At 45.6% G+C, this 17,079-nt stretch overlaps 1 protein-coding gene across 1 annotated transcript in view; it reads right to left on the reverse strand.

Annotated features, from left to right (window-relative positions):
- The window catches only part of TFCP2L1 (transcription factor CP2 like 1), a gene marked incomplete at its 5' end in the record, with an annotated part of 31,066 nt that extends 16,613 nt beyond the window's left edge, over nt 1–14,453 (reverse strand). The window contains 2 exons of the mRNA XM_019617408.1: nt 1,421–1,497; nt 14,288–14,453. Of these exons, the coding sequence (XP_019472953.1) occupies nt 1,421–1,497; nt 14,288–14,453 (243 nt within the window). The remainder of the gene's footprint in view (nt 1–1,420; nt 1,498–14,287) is intronic.
- Between the last annotated feature and the right edge of the window lie 2,626 nt (nt 14,454–17,079).

Consider the following 17,079-nt stretch of genomic DNA (forward strand, 5'->3'; position numbering starts at 1 on the left):
TTCCTTAAGAGACCCATTTTCATGTTTCCCACATTCCTAAGAGACCCCTGGAGCAAGAAAGCAACACAATTTCCCCCTCACAGGGCACATCTGCATTGAATAACACAGCCCCACACAGCTCTCTGAGCTTTGGTCTGGAAGCACTATAGCAGTGTCCACCTAATGTTAGGTGCCATGCCATGTAAACATCACTATACTGCCTCCACATCCAAAATGGCTCACATGGGAGTTGCATTTAAGGTGTCTGTAACATGCCTGTATATCCCACTCTGATCAGAACATCTGAAAGCCAGTCTACTTGTCCCTGCACTGGTGGAGCTGACATGCCCAGACACCCTGTCAATGGGAAATAAACTTGATTCCAGTCATTAACCACCAGTTGTTGACAATGGATTTGCCCAGTGTAGTTAAAGGAGTACAGAATAGGAAAGCTACTGCAATAGGGGAAGTTTCATCTCTGGCCTGCAATGGTCCATCCTCGTCAACAACTGGAGACAAAAGGCTGGAATAAGGGCAATCCCCAGGGCAGACAAGTCCAAGGTACCCCTAAATGATAAATCCTTTTGGACACTCTGAGTGCTACACTAGCATGAGATAATGGCCCCTTACCTCCCAGTTTCTCAATTCCCTGCTCCTACTGGGGCCCTGCATATCAAATGAGTGAGTAAATTTTGCCAGTGAACCTGAGAAAGGCCCAAATCAAACCCAAGCTACAAAGCAAGCAAGCCACAGCGGGAATGCCTGCAAAATTGGAATCCAAATCCATATGCTTCCTGAAATGGGACAAAAGCCAAGTGTGGACCTGCCTAAACTTGGACAATTGAAGTCCAGATTGGAATCTAAATTTTGCAATTAGTCCCAACTTCTCGTAAGAAATCCTGAGGCAGAACAGCCAAGAATTTGGGAGAGGAAGGCTTGAAGGTTGGATCCAGAAACAAGATCTGGAGCCAACTTTTTGAATTTGAACAGAAACAACCAAGTTCTATATGTTTCAAAATAATGCTCATTACTGAAGTATATTGGAGCTATGCAGAATCTGTGTGGCAGAAGGGTGTGAAGGCCAGGGTCTTCTGCATGACATGAAATGGAACAACACAGGTGTGCTGCTCGGGTAAGAAGGGAGAAAGGCCTGCGGTTTTGACCATGTTCACCTCTGAACTTTGGGATTCCCCCGAACCCAATATTCACAGTGAAACTCTGGGGTCATGATCACAAACAGAGCAGAGGTTCCCCTGAAGTCTCTTAAAGCCAAGCTGCATAGTCCCGTGAAACTCCAGCACTCAGAATAACTCCGTCAGCCCTGCTCCCATTAAAAACAATGGCAAAGTATCTTCCATTGTCTCAGTGTGAGCAAGATCAGGCCCTTCATTAAAGGCTGTATGTAGTAGCAGGAAGAAAAGAAATCTATGTTTCTCCTTACCTTTACATATTTTGTGTTTAAATCTTGAAACTCTCCCAATTTCCTATTCTCAAGTAGACGGATTTCATAAGACTGACCTAGAGTTTAAGGAAACATTTCCAAGGTGTTTAATATGTTGTAGCAATGAGAGAGTCATGCTGGCATTTACGTGGCTAATAAAGCATACGTTTGATCAGGGAAAGCTCATTTTTGATAACATAATGCATTTGCCCCAGTAATAGAGTAGGAACTAAAGCACAGCAGAAATCTAAGGGGAAGGTTTGTCTGTTGGCTGCTCAAAGCACTCAGGCACCAATTGCATTCTGTCTCCCAGGCCTGTTACAGCCTTCTGGTCACCCTCCACAAAGCCACCACAGTGCTTGAGACCTGGTTTCCCTCTACAACAGTGTTGCCTTCATCTGCCCCTTCTACTGAAGCAAAGTTGTGTGAAGAGCTGCTGCACAAAGGTCTAGTCACTGTTCTGCCAAGGTCAGCAAGGCCAGGGTTGCAATGTGTTTCAGCGAACCAGAAAGACAAGATTTGTTCCATATGGCCTCAGATGTGGCTGCCCAGTGCACAAATCCTCCTTCAGAAATGTATGAAAGCAACACTGCATATTACAGTAGGTGCAAGGACCAATCCCTTTGAAATCCCCACTGAGAGGGAGTTAGACCCCCCCCACACACACAGACTCCTTGACATAACAGACTGAGCCAGTTCAGTAGAGTTCCTCTAGCTGGTTCATGAAATACCATCACTCTCCAAGGCTGACAGTAGGCCAAGAAGACTGGCATCCCAAAAACTTATGCTCAAATGGTAAAGGCATTACAAAAGCTTATAGTATCAGACCAACTGCACAACAAACCTATAGCTGGTAAAGAGGCAGGATAGGAACATATAACATATCCTGAGTACCTAGTTTTTCTTGCTCAACGTGATATCCTCCCTTTTACTGAAAAAATGCGCAGTTACAACAAGGCAGGCACCAAGAGGGAGAGCAGTTTGGTTCTTCTGGTTTGACCAGCTTCTCCTCTGAACCGGCCCTGCAGAAAACTACAAAGCAGATAGATCTCCCTCTGAGCAGTTGCTACCAGCAGAGAGAAGAATGCTACACTTCTGGCCATAGAAACACAAGACTTACATGTCAAAAGGGCACTGCATTTCAGTCAGGTTCCTTTTTGGGAATTCTGGCTCTCCCATTTGCCCTTGTGAACACAGACCCTATCACCAGAGCAGAGATAGATGGCTGGGGCAAGGGGTGGAGGACAAGAGGGGCCATATTGGAGCCTCAAATGTTTGCACAGCACTCCTACTGATGTCAATAGAGGTTCTGCAAACAGGAAGTGACCCTTGAATCCAGCACGTGGCTTAAAGGATGCAGAAGGGGAAGAATAAACCATTTGAAGTGCCAAATTAAGCACTGGAAACACACACAGATCTTAACCCATCTCTTTGCACAAAAGTAAACTGAATTAGGAAGAGTGATCTCCCTTTAGAGATCACTGGACAACAAAAGTGGATGTTGTAAATGACAGTGCTGAAATTGAGGTCTCCCTTGCTAACACAAGAGACTCTCTAGTGTTCCCATTGACACAGGTTATTATGATTCACTTGGCAGTTTTATGAGAGATATACAATATCTCTCCACATAACCAATACCACTGTATCAATATAAAAAAATCAGGCTCAGGTTCACAAAATCAGAGTGATGCAGTTCATCATCTGAAATGAATTTACACAGTCAAGCATCTCTTGCATTTGCAATTCACTCCCAAGAAAATATCAGTCTAATCATTACAGAAAATTAGCTTAGAATTTGAGACCATAAGCTTCTGTGAGACAGTAGAATACATCTGTGACTGTACTCAGATATTGTTACAGGGACACAGAAGTGACACGACCTGTGCTACAGAGGAAGGCAATGGCTGAGCCACAAGCACTTCCATTCAGCAAGTATTGCAGGCCTTAGTTTGTGACACCTTTACATTCTGATATATACCCCACTCTTTTGGCAGCCTGGTTTGCAATTCCTATGACATGAAAGAAATTAATCTGCATAAAAACACTGATCATGTTCTCTTCAAACTGATATAAAGCACTTAAGAACTGTGCAGCATGCATCTTCCAAGCAGTTGTGTGGGACAGGAGCCATCCTGCAACCCAGCAGATAACTTGCACCATGCACCTCATCCTGATGGGAGGGATTCTGCTTGGATTGAGTCAGAAACATATTCTGCCCACTGGTAAGACAGAAAACTGTTGTGGAGACAGAGTTAATGATAAATGGAAAGTCAAATAAGAAGTAAAATGCTTTGATGAAAGATATATGGGTCATCTGATGTAAGACATGGTACTCAGTTCATGCCATGATATGCCTCACTCAGAACAGTATTTCATGCTAATTACTTTCCCCTCAGCCTCCAAGTGTTCAACTCCAGTTACTACACAGAGCAGTTATCAAAACAAGATGGCTTCCAGCCAAAATTCAAGCAATTTATTTCCTTCTGTGGAACTCTCAGTGAGAATTTGGTCCCAATTCCTCATATTCCCATTGGCACTGAAGAGCCAACAGCTAAGAAGTAGCTCAAGGCTCTGGCACACAGAATCCAATACCAGTGACTCTCCAGCCCTATCGCTCATGGGCTGTCAATGTTCTAGCTAAATCGCTGTTACTCTAGTATTTAAATCTGTAGAGAAATACAGTTGCAAGTGCTACTAAAACAAACTGTATTCCCAGTTCCCATGATAGGCTGCAACTGGCAAAGGCCAAAAAATACAACTGAAATACAGTGAGTTCGCCAGTACTGTCTTTATATTTCTTCATTAATATAGGCTATACTAGATAGCTACAAGTCAATGCTTGGTAATAACGTCAGAGAGAGTTGCAGAATGTACTGATGCTGAGACTTTGCAATGATATGATCAAACAGTCTGACCTTGACCAGGGCAGTAGCTGCTCCTCAGCTGAAGAAGGTTTAACATATGCTGGGCTTACAGGGAAGGAAAAACCCTATGGAAACATCTGTGGCAATGGAGAGCAGCGGTGGCAGGTTCAACCTGCTGAAACCTTCTCCCTATCATGCTCTCAACACTGCCCGTACTTGCACCACACCAAGGCAGCAAGGGCTCACAACAGCCTCAGAGCTGCCAACCTACCTGGTCTCAGGTTATGCTGCAGTATGGTACATACACAAACAAGGGCACCTGAAGCCAGCTATCAGCGCTTTTACCACTATCCAACATGAAGAAAGCATTTTGAACACCAAATCCCCAGAAGAGCTGATGCCAATGCACAACCCGGTGCTCCTCGCACAGAGCTTGCCACAAGCCTTCTTCCCTACCTCAGGCAGGGAACAGAATGGCAATAAATATTTGAATAACCACATTAAATTCCTGAGATGCAATTTGTCTCCCAGCTTCATTGGAAGCTTTTGGGGCACCAATAAAAACCTGGGCGGGTGATGATACAGTGCAATTTGTATTTTGAGCAGACAGTCCCTGAGCAACAGCAAATTTATGCAATCACCTCCTAGGCTAGGGTTTGAGCAACTCTGCTTTACAAACAAGAGTAATATCCAGTGAAGTAGTAACCACCCAAGTCCACAGAGTTCCTGCTTGGTGATTCATAAAGCCATTGCGTCTACCCTAAAGAGGATTTATAGATTGTTTACTGTCTTCATTTTTACTGTCTTTGGCCATTAATGCATATTAAATGCAGGTATGACCACTTAGTTTGGGAACAAAAGAACTGAAAGTTAACAATTTAATACAGCTGATGAAAAATTTGGTGCAAGAAAGGAATGCTTTCACATACTCAGAAGGCACAAGCCATCTCAGTTCCAGCCACGAGTAACTCTTGAGAGCTTCTGATTTCAAAAGATTATCCTAAATTCAAAAGTTACATTTTTTTTCATGTTTATTTGCTACACAATCACAATATCCAGCTTTCATTTCTGAGTGTTTTGGTGTTATGTTTCAAGGGCCACTTCCACTATGCATTCTGTGGTTTTCTGCACAATGCATTGATACGATACACTGACTTTCTATTAGGCTGCTGCTGTTCCAGACCAATCTGAGTCTTACTTAATCTAGCCAAGTTGTCTGCTTGCCTTTCCAGCAATTAATTAAAACCTAAACTTACACTGAGCAATATCTGTGATAGAAGTCAGTAGACAAGAAAAAAAATAATAATTGCTAGTCCTCTTTCACAGAATGGATCCACACAGCACTAGACAGAACCAGCCTGGAAACTGTTTGATTATTAAGCCAAGCTGGCCAATAAAAATTCCATTTAGCAAGTTTATATGGACATCCTAAATAGCGCAAAGATAAAGGCAAAGGAATGCTGACAGATGAATGCAGCATGCAGAAGGAGGGGGGAGGAAAAAAGAAACAGCTTTTACCCCCTGGCCCAAGGCACATCCAGCAGGCAGGAGGATCACCTTTGAAGCAACCAAATGCAACTATTTAGGCCATCAGGCACACACACACATTTATCTGACAAGATTAATGGGTCCACAGAGTAAACAGGCAGGAGTGACAGAGCTGGCATCTCAACTTGCATGCTTGATTGCCCACACCTTTTAAGACAGACAAAAGCAAAAGTACACAGCTTAGCATAACACCTACCAAAGTGTCCCATGTGCAGACACTCTCAAGACAAGGCCCTTTCCAGGCCACAAATAGCTCTGGATATTCTGCAGTTGCTTATTGCATCCTCCTTTGACAAGATGCTCTAGGAGATGTTTATCCAGAGGATATTGTGAATTCAGCTGCTACACAATAGGCCACCCTGAAAGCTCCCGCTATGCTAGGAGCATGGAAATCCTGCAGAGGAGGACAAACTGTGGGCCAGGCAAAGCAAAAGGAACATAAGAGTCATTCTGACACACCAAATCCATCATGTCCCACATCTCATCTTCAAGAGCAGCCAGTTATAAGTGGCCAGGGATGGGGCAGGGCGAAGACAGTCAACCCTTCCCTGGCCACAGCTTCCCAGCAGCTGGTATTCAGTGTCCAGACTGCATCCGTATCAAGCTGTCCGGTCAGACCAATGGTCATAAACTCCTCGTTTGCAGTATCTCTCTCTGAACGTGGCTATACCAACCTCCCTGCACACATGCTTTACTTCAGTATCTGCAGTCTCTCACCCATCTGTTCACTTATTTTCTGCCTGTTTCACTTTGCAGCAAAGCTATCTTGGTCCCACTGTTTGGAGCCACTTCCAATGGAGTTCGCTACCCATCTGAGTGCAGTACCAAAAATACCTGCCCTACTTGCCATTACCACCAGAGGAACCTAATGGACCAATTCCATGACCACACCATAGAGCTGCACTGTCATCATGCCTCTTCCTGGGCTTCTCCTCCTTTTACAGAGCTCTGGAGGGGTTTCTTTGTCCCCTTCTTTCTCTTTTTCCGCCTCTTTCTTGTGGAAAGCCAAATACATGCCTCAGAGCAAAGTTTTATGGAAGAAAACTCCAGTGCTCATTTACTATATGAACATTTGGCTAAACACTCATCTTCCCAGACTTCTGAGGATAGTTCATTTTACAGTAGTGACACTTCATAGCTAACAGGCATAAAATAAACACTCTTCATTTACAGTGCTTTCCACTCAAAGGAGTGGGATGTATATGTAACTCCTTCAAGACCACAGCCTAACTTTGAAACAAGGATACAAAAACAGCTAACAGACTCAGAAACACTCTCAGTTGTTACCGTCACTGTGTGCACTTGTTCTTCTCTTGCACACACCTCGTCTACTCTGCTGAACCCCACCAACTAATCTGCAGGAAACCTGCTTTAGCAGGGAAGCTGGACTTGATGGTCCCCAGAAGTCTCTTCCAACCCCTACAATACCACGATTCTATAATCCCACCTAATTGAAGACACGGTATAAGTTTTGATTTTTAAAACAAATTAAATCAATGAAGAAATGATGGCCTTCTAATGGAAAACAGGGAAAAAAAAATCTGACTTGAGAAAATAATTTCTTCCTGTATTTCCACCTCTCTAGCATGTACACCCAGGACTATCTGGGTCACATCTGACTAGCTCAGAAAAGCTTAGCCCCCTCAGTGTAATTAAATCAGGCAGGCTTTTTCTGGTTTCAACCTGTACTGAGTCAATTTGGACAACAGGTTTTATAGCTCTGCAAGACTAGCTTGGTGTGTAATATTTACTTGAGCTTCAGATAACTAAGAAGAATGGTCCCTGGTGAGGGTGCTGAAGAGGGATGCAGAAGGGCCGAATGTGACTGCTGACCCCAATCAGCCCTCAGGGAAATCACCCCCTCCACCACATTTCTGCAGTAATGTGGAGAAATGTGCTAGAGAAAGGGAGCCCCACTTGTGCACCTGGCTACTCCAACTGACAAATGTCCCATCACAGCAAGCATAGCTCAGAAATACAACAGCAAGCCAGGACAAGAGAAATCTTACTGCTCGAGTACATGCCGTATAGTTTCAGAAACATAAAACAAATGCTTGGTTGAAGGCAAAAACGTTTGTTTTTTTTTCCAGCCTCCTTGGAGATAAGGTATCATACATAATTCCCATAGAAACAGAGAACATCATCCTTTTGACAAGGTTAACTAAGTTACTGCTAACATACGTCTTATAGGAAGGATACTACAAGTTGGGAGAAAGTGACTGGAAAATTGAAATATCACCTCAGATTGACAAGTTCATTGATACAGTCCAAATGTAGAAACTTAGACAAAAGTTTCTCTCAAAATCACAGAAATCTCAAAGGAGATATGGATAACAGAGAAAAAGTTAAAAAAAAAAAAAAAAGGCAGGGAAAGAAAAAAAAACTTGTAGATATTCAGACTTTTCACTATACTCAAAGCTATTTCTGAGCACTTCCTTCCTTCACAGATATTGAAGATTTATGGAAGTGGAAGAACAAAATGCAGTCTAGGGGCTTCCAGTAGGAGTTGTGCACAGGCTACAATCCAGCAAGTTCACAATCCCACTTGAATTTCATCCAGATGTTAACAGAAGTATTACCAAATGAATAGAAAACAGGCTCTTGGTTAAAAGACAACTGAGATTCTAGCTTCCTAAGGGCAACAGAAGTCAGATGCTCTACTTATGCAGAGGTGCCCTGTCATCTGAAGCAAGATTCATAGTGAGTTTAGGGATGGTGTGGTTTGGAGACAGGGTTGTTTATCCTGGGCTGCCAAGCAAAGATAGAGCTGCCAAGCATATGGGGAAATCACTGCTAGCACGAATAACGGCTTCAGCTGAGACATCAGAGCTGTCTTCAGAGTAAGGTAGGAGACAAATGCTTTCTCCAAAAACGAAGGAGTGCAGCACAAGAACCAAAAATAAAAAAACATCCTGAGAAACAGAAGACAGCCTTTGACAGGCACTTCTTGAAGCTACCCGAAGCCAGGAAAGGAGGAGAGGAGCAGAACAGCGTGTCACACTGCGTGCCATAGGGATGATGGATGCACAGGTGGGCAGCCACCAGGAAGCACCTGATATTCACAGCCTCAGTGACACTCAGGCAAAGGTAGAGTGCACGTTCACAAGGGACAGGCCACCAGCAGCGTGAAACACCAGTGGCAGCAGCGATTTATAGGGAGAGTTGGTTCTTCTGATGGGACAAAGCAAAAGTCTCCCCACAAGCAGAGCTATAATTAAACCAGAAGCACACCCAGCCAGAGCTGGTCAATCAGTCTTCTCTACACTTCATTTAGGCAAATAAAGAACTGTTCCAGGAAAACTACAAACATTCCGACAGTTGTGACCCCATAAAAACCCAATTACGTATGAGTTAACGTCAACAGAAAACAGCTTTTTTCATTTACTGTAAATCTCAGTATTTAAAACTGAGCTCCTTGCCTGTAGAAGATTAGCCAACTGTATGAACTTTAAATGTTTTAAGGGAGGCAAAGGTTTTGTTGTAAGCAATGACATCTACCCAAGCAACCACCTTCCATTTGTCCTCTGCGCTTTCCGCGCCTTTCCTTGGAAGCGAAACCACAACATGTCTCTAGTGAGCTGAGGCAGGACAACAGCCAAAAAATCTACAACAGCAGTTTCAAGTGTACAAGTGTGCACACACATATCTTGACCTGGATCCACTCCTGAGGACCCAATATCTGGAGCTTTTGTTTGTGCGTGACAGAACCCAGCTCAGTCCATCTTTAGCTTTGTGAGGCATCTGTTGCTTATGCACCACAACAGCTATGCTCCCAATAACATCACAGGTCTTCTCGGATGTTCGTGGTTTTCTCTCATGGTTTGGGTTTTTGGCTTGTTTGTTTTCCGAACTGTCTAGGACTGGCAATAAAACTAACTAACTCTTGGAAGACCTTGCGAAGCAGAGGTGGCCAGCCTTCCTAACCCCAACTGGCTGTATGTGAAAATCCTCACATGGCTGAGGACCACAAGTCATAAACCACAGACCTGGAGAGCAGGAAAACTTCACAGGCAGGTGATGGCCTGTTACTCTCAAGCACTGCTAAGGGACAGGGCTGGGTCTGGCACACAGCTGGGTCTCAGTGACTCCTGCCATCAGCCCGACCCACCCTCTATTCCGAGCAATTTAGACCTCTGGCTCTGAGCCAACCCAACACTGGTCATGAAATAAAATCATGACTGGAACAGCTCACACTCCACATGTGGTTCTGGCACTACAAGCCAAGTCCCTTGGGCAGTGAGTTTTGCTTTGTGTTGTTTGTTGGGCTTTTTTGTGTGTGTGCCCTTTTTTAATTTTTTTTTTTTAATTGATTTTATTTCCTCACATTTATTAGCATTCAGATCTGCTGTAGAGTCCTTGTTTCCTCTGCATTCCTCCTGGTGCAATTTCTGGAACCACCTTCATTACTCCCATTTCTATCCATGTCTGAAACTAGTTTCAACCAGCCCTGCTCAAACCACACCCCATATGACTGCAGACCATGGAACATGCAACTGCACCAAGACCTCTTGCTAAAGTAGTGGTTTGTAATATGGTTGCTGGTTGATTGTTTGTCTGAAAAAATCACTATCCACAAGAGACACTGCAATAGTGCTAAAAGGCAGGCTAGTTCCAAAAAACGTTAGGTGATGCTGTGCTGCAGACTTCTGGACAGCGTAGCTCTGTCAACAGAAGCGCTCCCTGACCAAGGGAGCAGTGCCAGCAGCAGCTCCTTGTGTGAGGACACACCTTTACCAGCTTCGTGGACCAAAGGGGAAGTGGTTTCAAGACACCATGGTAACATGTCTATATTACAGCTGTCAGATGAGTAATTCTAATGCAGTCCAGTAAAGATCTCTGACCATACAGACTGCCTTAAGGAATACCAAACTAAGATCATGTTGAATTGAGACTAACCGGGCTCTGGCTCCAATTTCTCCAGGAATGTGGGACACAGAAGGGAACAGATCGGGAAAGACAAGTGTAATGAGTCAGTCTTTGGAAAGCGAGCTGAGGATTTGACTCTAGGTGCTTGATTTACTGGCTACTTCTAGAGCTGTGGCCAGTGAGCATTTATAGTTTCAGACCAGAGCAGACAAGCTTGGGAGCCTGCCACTGGTGAACGTCCCCAAGTCAACTTCACACAACCTCCCCCTTTGCACCCTCACCCTTGCTAAGAACAGCCTCTCCAGATCAGGACTCCACTTGGATTTTTCCCTCACCTCTGTGGGGAGTTAGGGCTAAAGTCCTCTTCCTCCACAGTGCCACTGACTAACTCCCCAGGGCCACCCAAGGCTCAGCAGAAGCCATCGTGCTCAGTAAGACCAGACCTTTCTTCTACCTATTTCTGTACATGGGCTATGTACTGAGCTGGTCACTCACCAACACTGAACTGGCCCTGAATGAGCATCCCAAGGCAGGGAGCGTAGCTCTGCACAGTGACAGAAGGTCTGCTACTGAGTAGTGAAGAGCTCCAGCCAGGGAAGTATGTTTGGATAACATACTGCAAGTCAGACAGCCAAACAGTGAAACAGCCAAAAATCCCCAAACCAGTCTTATAGTCTGGATATGTCACTGCACTGGAGGTGACTGGGTTTGTTGGAACTGGGACAGCCACTCTTTCTTTGTATATCTTTGTTACTAGGAGCCAGCTGTGACTGAAGCTCTCAGCACAGACAGGGTAGAAGGACACATTAATGAAGTTAGCCATTTGCTAAGGTCATCTGACCCAAAACTCAAGCATACACGCAAGAAGGAAGTTTTGTGTAACAGTGTTTAGCCAGACCACGATAAGCACAGAAAGAGGGTAAGGTGCAAGAAGTGTCCCTTTGCTTATGGTCAGTGTAAGGCAATAAGGTATAGGGAATGGTCTATGCTGCTTTACGGAATGGCACCACAGTCACAGCACGCTGAGGTCAATCAGCTCTTCTGCTATGCTACAGCTACCAAGACCTGAGCTGCCCTGAGTTTTCCTCTATGTCCCACCTCAGACTCACACAGCATAGCTCTTCTAGTATGATGATGAACTTGCTGTTAGTCTTAACCTAGCTTGTACTCAGAGCAATTCAGAACTGCATGGCAGCACCTGGGTGGGATTCCCTGGCTTCTGTTGAACAGGTTTCAACCCATGAGGAGTTGCAGCACTTTCCTCTGACTTTGGAGGAGTGAGAGGAAAATAACTGCACAGTAGGTATCCTCTGGGAAACTATTCAGCTCAAAAAAAAAAAAAGTAGTTTCCACAAAGTGTTTCTCTTCTGCCTCAAGAATTTTCATTTCTGCTGTTACTTTTTATTCATGAGCTCGAGAGAAAAAGAACAAGTTCTTAACACAGATGTTAATAGAAAATAAATCTTCTTTTACGTAGGCATTCCTAAGCATAAAAACCTATTGCAAGACAAATCATAACTTTTTAACCCCAAGCAACATCCCCACTAATATCACATCAGAGAAATATCTGTTGGTTCTGACCACAGCTGACGGAAACTTGTGCTTAGTATCCTCTTATTGTATACACAACCAACCTCAGTGACTACATAAGCAGGTCATATCCCTACAGGAGCAGACTCCAGTCCCTTTTTCCTAACTAGCACAGGCAAGGGATTTTAATCTAAATGACAGAGCATAGAGGAAGAGTAGTTTAGGGCTAAGACCTGCCCCTCCTACCAGAAAGAGTCAATGTTGGGAATGTTGAGGAGTGCAGCTGCTGGTGTTGATTCTGAAGCAACTTGCCAAGTATGGCAGAATGGCTTTTAAGGCAGGCATACTGCATAGCCTTGAATTTCAACTGAATGTCAAGAGGATGTCAAAGAAACTAAGAGGAGCACAGTGTAAGGTGGAAGACAAATTGCTTAGGAACTTAAAGAAGCAAGGTAAGAACACTGCTAAGAAGGCGGCAGGAAGATGTGAAGTTTCTGTCAAGAATAGAAGGCAATGAACTGTTCAACTTAGAAGGAAGGAGATGTAGCATCTTTTACAACTAATTACCTTGAAGATCCCGTAAGAAAAGATGCTGTTTCCATCTTTCATGGCAAAGAAACAGCATTACAGTTCTTCCCCAAATCCCTTCTCAGCTCTTGCCTACTGCATGGCTTCCGCCAGTCTCACCCCTGCTTTATTCCTCCAAACTGTCCAGCCTCACACCCCAGGGCACATCCCCAACTCTCCCGTGGAAGATGGAAGACAGGTGCAGAAGATACTTGACAACCGGTGGCCGGTCAAGGAATTAAGTCAGTACTGTGTCAGGATGGAGCAGGAGACAACTATTCATGACAGTAAGCAGAACACACAGTCTATGCTCATCTCACCCTTAACATGCCCCATGTCAGCTGCTGGGATTTTGCTGCATTTGAATGGATAAACTGGGAATACAGTCACAAACCTCAAGCATCCTCCAATCTACATGGCATCTGAGGTTCTTGGGTAAAGCCTGCAGCACTTGATGGATCTTTCTAGCAGGGCTCTCTGGGCCTACCAACAAAACAGATCCAACAGCCAGACACACCCAAAGGGTGTCAGAGCCCAGGGGGGAGATGGGGGGGGAGGGTCAGGGCTCTGTTTTGCACAAGCACTGAGAGAAATCCAGACAGAGAGACACTGAAGTGAGCTTCACACTCAATGCACAGAGCTTGAGGAGCTGGGGCAGTGCTCAGAAGCCAGAGGGGACACCAGTAACACAGGGCAGACAGCCCTCAGGCTGATGCTATTGTAATGCCCTTGTTATCAAACTGGCAGAAATAAAGTGTAGTATGTTTTTGCATAGTCTGTGCCTGGAGATGTCTGATCCCTCTGGGACCCATATGCAGGAGGTACTACAAAGAGACAGCCAACCTCCAACCACAGATGTGTATGCACAAATTCTGACAAAGGAAAAAAACGCCTAGGGAAACTCAGGGCCTTGCATAAAAATTATGCTATGAGGTCCATTACGGAGGACCTTGCTACTGTGAACCCCATAAACTTGTCAAGTCAGGGACTCAGCAGATCAGAGTCACATTACCCAGCCAATGGGAGCAACACCATCCTCTGCTGAGAGCACTGAGAAACCGACAGGTACTTGCTATCTCACCCACTGCAGCAATGATGCCCTCCAGTAGCTCTCAAGGGCCTGCAATGTCAAGGTCCCTCCCCGAGTCCGAAGCTTGCCCACCTGCTGAATTCATCTGGCCTTTCAAGATGCAGGTAGGAGGCTGTATTTCAGATTGTTGGAGATCAAGTCAGTACCTGTCTACATCAAACTGTGCATGATGTTTTAAGTCAACAATTAATCAACGGTGCTTCATCATTTTGTATCAGTTGAGGAATCTTTAATTTTTTTACGCTTACATGCCACATGGTCCTTTCCTCCATCCCCTTCCCATCTCTTTCCCTCTTTTCCCTTCCCACTGCCCTCCCAGTGAGGCACCAGTATGGAATTCAATCTCTCTCTCATGAATCACTCCCAGGATATGTGCCCTCTTCCACACAGTACAAACCCTACCTTGGTTGAGGTAGGTCAGGGTTTCTTCGTGCAGCTTCACAGCAGGGGATGTGGCTGTGCAGAGGACGTACTGAAAGGGAGGCAGTTTGGCTTCATTCTCAGGAGACAGCTGTGGTTCCTCCTGCTTGAAGATCGGCAGCGCAAGGACATCTCTGAAACACACAATTCACACGCATTTATTTACAAAGACTCTATGGAATATTCCGCTCTCAATCTGGATTTGATCTGTATGCTTTGAGATAATGGAGATGATCTCCAGAAGAACACCGAGTTATGATGGCTAAGAATAAATTTAGCCTCCATAATGTGACAAGGCAACTTCTGCTTTCATGGAAGCACACAGGTGCCCAGCAGCAGCTTCACGAGGAGCTGGGTGCAATCCCAGATCTCGCTCCTTTACAAGACATTTGCACTGACCTGCATGCTGACTCGCAGCCAGACTGCTCCCGGCCCACGCTAACTCCAAGCAGAACAGATGTCAGCAATGCTGAGAGCTCAACAGAGCCATTAGCACAAAGAGATGCCAGGAACCAGCATCCTTATCTTCGCACATCTAATGCTGGAGAGCCACATTAGCCTTTCCCACACCTCTAACTTCTCTGGTTGTTGTGTCCACCTACTTAAGACACCGTATCCTTCCCAATTAGAAAGATTACGCTGAACACAGAGACAATTCAGTGTAAGTAATCAGATCTCCCTCCCCGTCCATTCCCTCTATATGCATGAAGACCCGAGATTCCCAGCGGAGGCTGGGCACAGTTCTGTTCCGCCTGGAATTCCCACACACAAGAAGCTCTAATAAGAACTGTTCAGGAGCATGCCCGTGCATACAGGCATGCTTCCTATGGAAAGGCCATTACGAATTTTCCTTGCCTGTTCAGTTAATGATCCACCTTGCACTGAATCCTAACACCCACAACCTTGAAGGCTGCCCAGGTCACCAGTGAAACGGGGCAGCAGTTTGCAGCAGAGAGCTGAAGCACCCAGCTCAAACACAGGGCTCCTGTTCCTGGAGAAACAAAGCCAGAGAGCACACTGTGCCACCCCGCTTATAAGCGGGGACAAAGGAACACCCCTCTGTTTCCATTCTCCCCCCTAGCTGCACCCCTCTGCACTACCACCAACTCCAAGGCACCCAGCCCCATTTACTTGCTGGCATCATTGCCGTAACCACCGCTTGCTCTTACCCAACTGTGGCCATAGAGAGGGTTTTTTCCTCTCAGTGATGATGATTTACCATGGTAATGAAGTGAGAGAAATGCCTCAGAAGATGTCTGAATAGATTCCACAGCTTTGGATCAACCCCCTGTGAAATATTTCACATTGCCAAAAGTGGTCACAACACAGAAAGAAGATGAGAACAAGGGGCTGAAAGAAGCTCTAAGGTGTAAGTATAAAAGATGTGGCAGTATTTGCTCAACTCTTAGCTCAAGGCTGCAAACCAAGTCTTGAGGAAAGCAGGTGGGTGAGATCCTCAAACTCTCCCGATGTTCACCGCTATGCTGGAGCACTGGGGTTCTGTCATTGACCAAGGATTGGACAATGTACCATGGAAGGGAGAAAGGTGTCTGAGGCAGGGCTCAGGCAGATGGAGGTACAGAGTGAGATACACACAGGGTTCCCGTGACAATGAATGAAGATCTACAGGGTTACTCTGCAGCACTGTCTTACTGTCCTAACAAATACACACCGCGCTGAGGTACATCAGAACTTACATAGATGTTGAAAAGGCTTTGACTGTACAGAAGTATGATCCATGGGAAGGGGACTGCACAACTTCAGCTTGCTTGGTGCAGTCTCAGCCAGTCTGTGGGCACGGGCAGCTCTGGGAAGCACAGCTCAGAGCAGAGGGCTCTCTCTAGAAGTGCACGTCTCAACAGGCTCCCAGGAAATGGTCAGAATTACAGCTCTCCACGAGAACTGGGTGTTTAACCCAGCTGACCTTCCCAAAGCATCTCAAGCCATCACTTAACATTCCAATAAATGTGAGTTAAGGTCTTTGAGCCCCAGCTCAAGAACCCCCATAGCAACAAACATTCAGTATGCTAAACAGCATGGTCAAGCCTGACCCAGACAGGATGATCCCACAACACTGTGATGCTACAAACCCATAGAGTACCCCGCAATAGAAGGAACCCACAAGGATCATCAAGTCCAACTCCTGGCTCCACACAGGGCCAACCAATAACCAAACCCTATGCCTGAGAGCGGTGTTCCAGCAGTCTCTGAGCTCCAGCATCTCAGGGCTGTGCCCACCACCCTGGGCAGCCCAGCCCACTGCCCCTCTGAGGCAGAACCCCCTCCTGCTGTCCAACCTGGTGCTGCCTGGACTTGGTGTGCTCCTGCAGCAGCCTTGGGGGTGCACACAGGGTGCCACAACTCAGCACAATCACAGCCATTGGCGCCCTCTGAGATTCCAGCCTTAGATATTCATAAAAAAATAATTCATAAGCACCCAGCAGAAAGGAAACTCCCAAAGTTGCCTGCTTTGTTGTCTTCTTGGGGGGAGGAAACACGGGTTTGTGCTACACATGTTGCGGACTATTGTTTCGCAGCCCTTTAGAGCTTAAATTAGGAACACTTAATTAAACGCGACTGTGCAGAGGCAGGAAAAAGCTGGTTTAGGCGAGTCGAGAAAGTGAAATTGTGAGCTGTTCGCCCATCATCCCCAAAGGAGGAGGCAGCTCCGCGCCGAGCAGGGCAGGCAGCAGCCGGCAGCGGGGGCACCGCCGAGCTCCGCTAATAGAGAAGGACGGGAAAAAGAAGACCGCGGCACCCAGCCAGAAGGGCTC

This window comes from Meleagris gallopavo, chromosome 7, assembly GCF_000146605.3.
Source record: "Meleagris gallopavo isolate NT-WF06-2002-E0010 breed Aviagen turkey brand Nicholas breeding stock chromosome 7, Turkey_5.1, whole genome shotgun sequence".
NCBI lineage: Eukaryota > Metazoa > Chordata > Aves > Galliformes > Phasianidae > Meleagris > Meleagris gallopavo.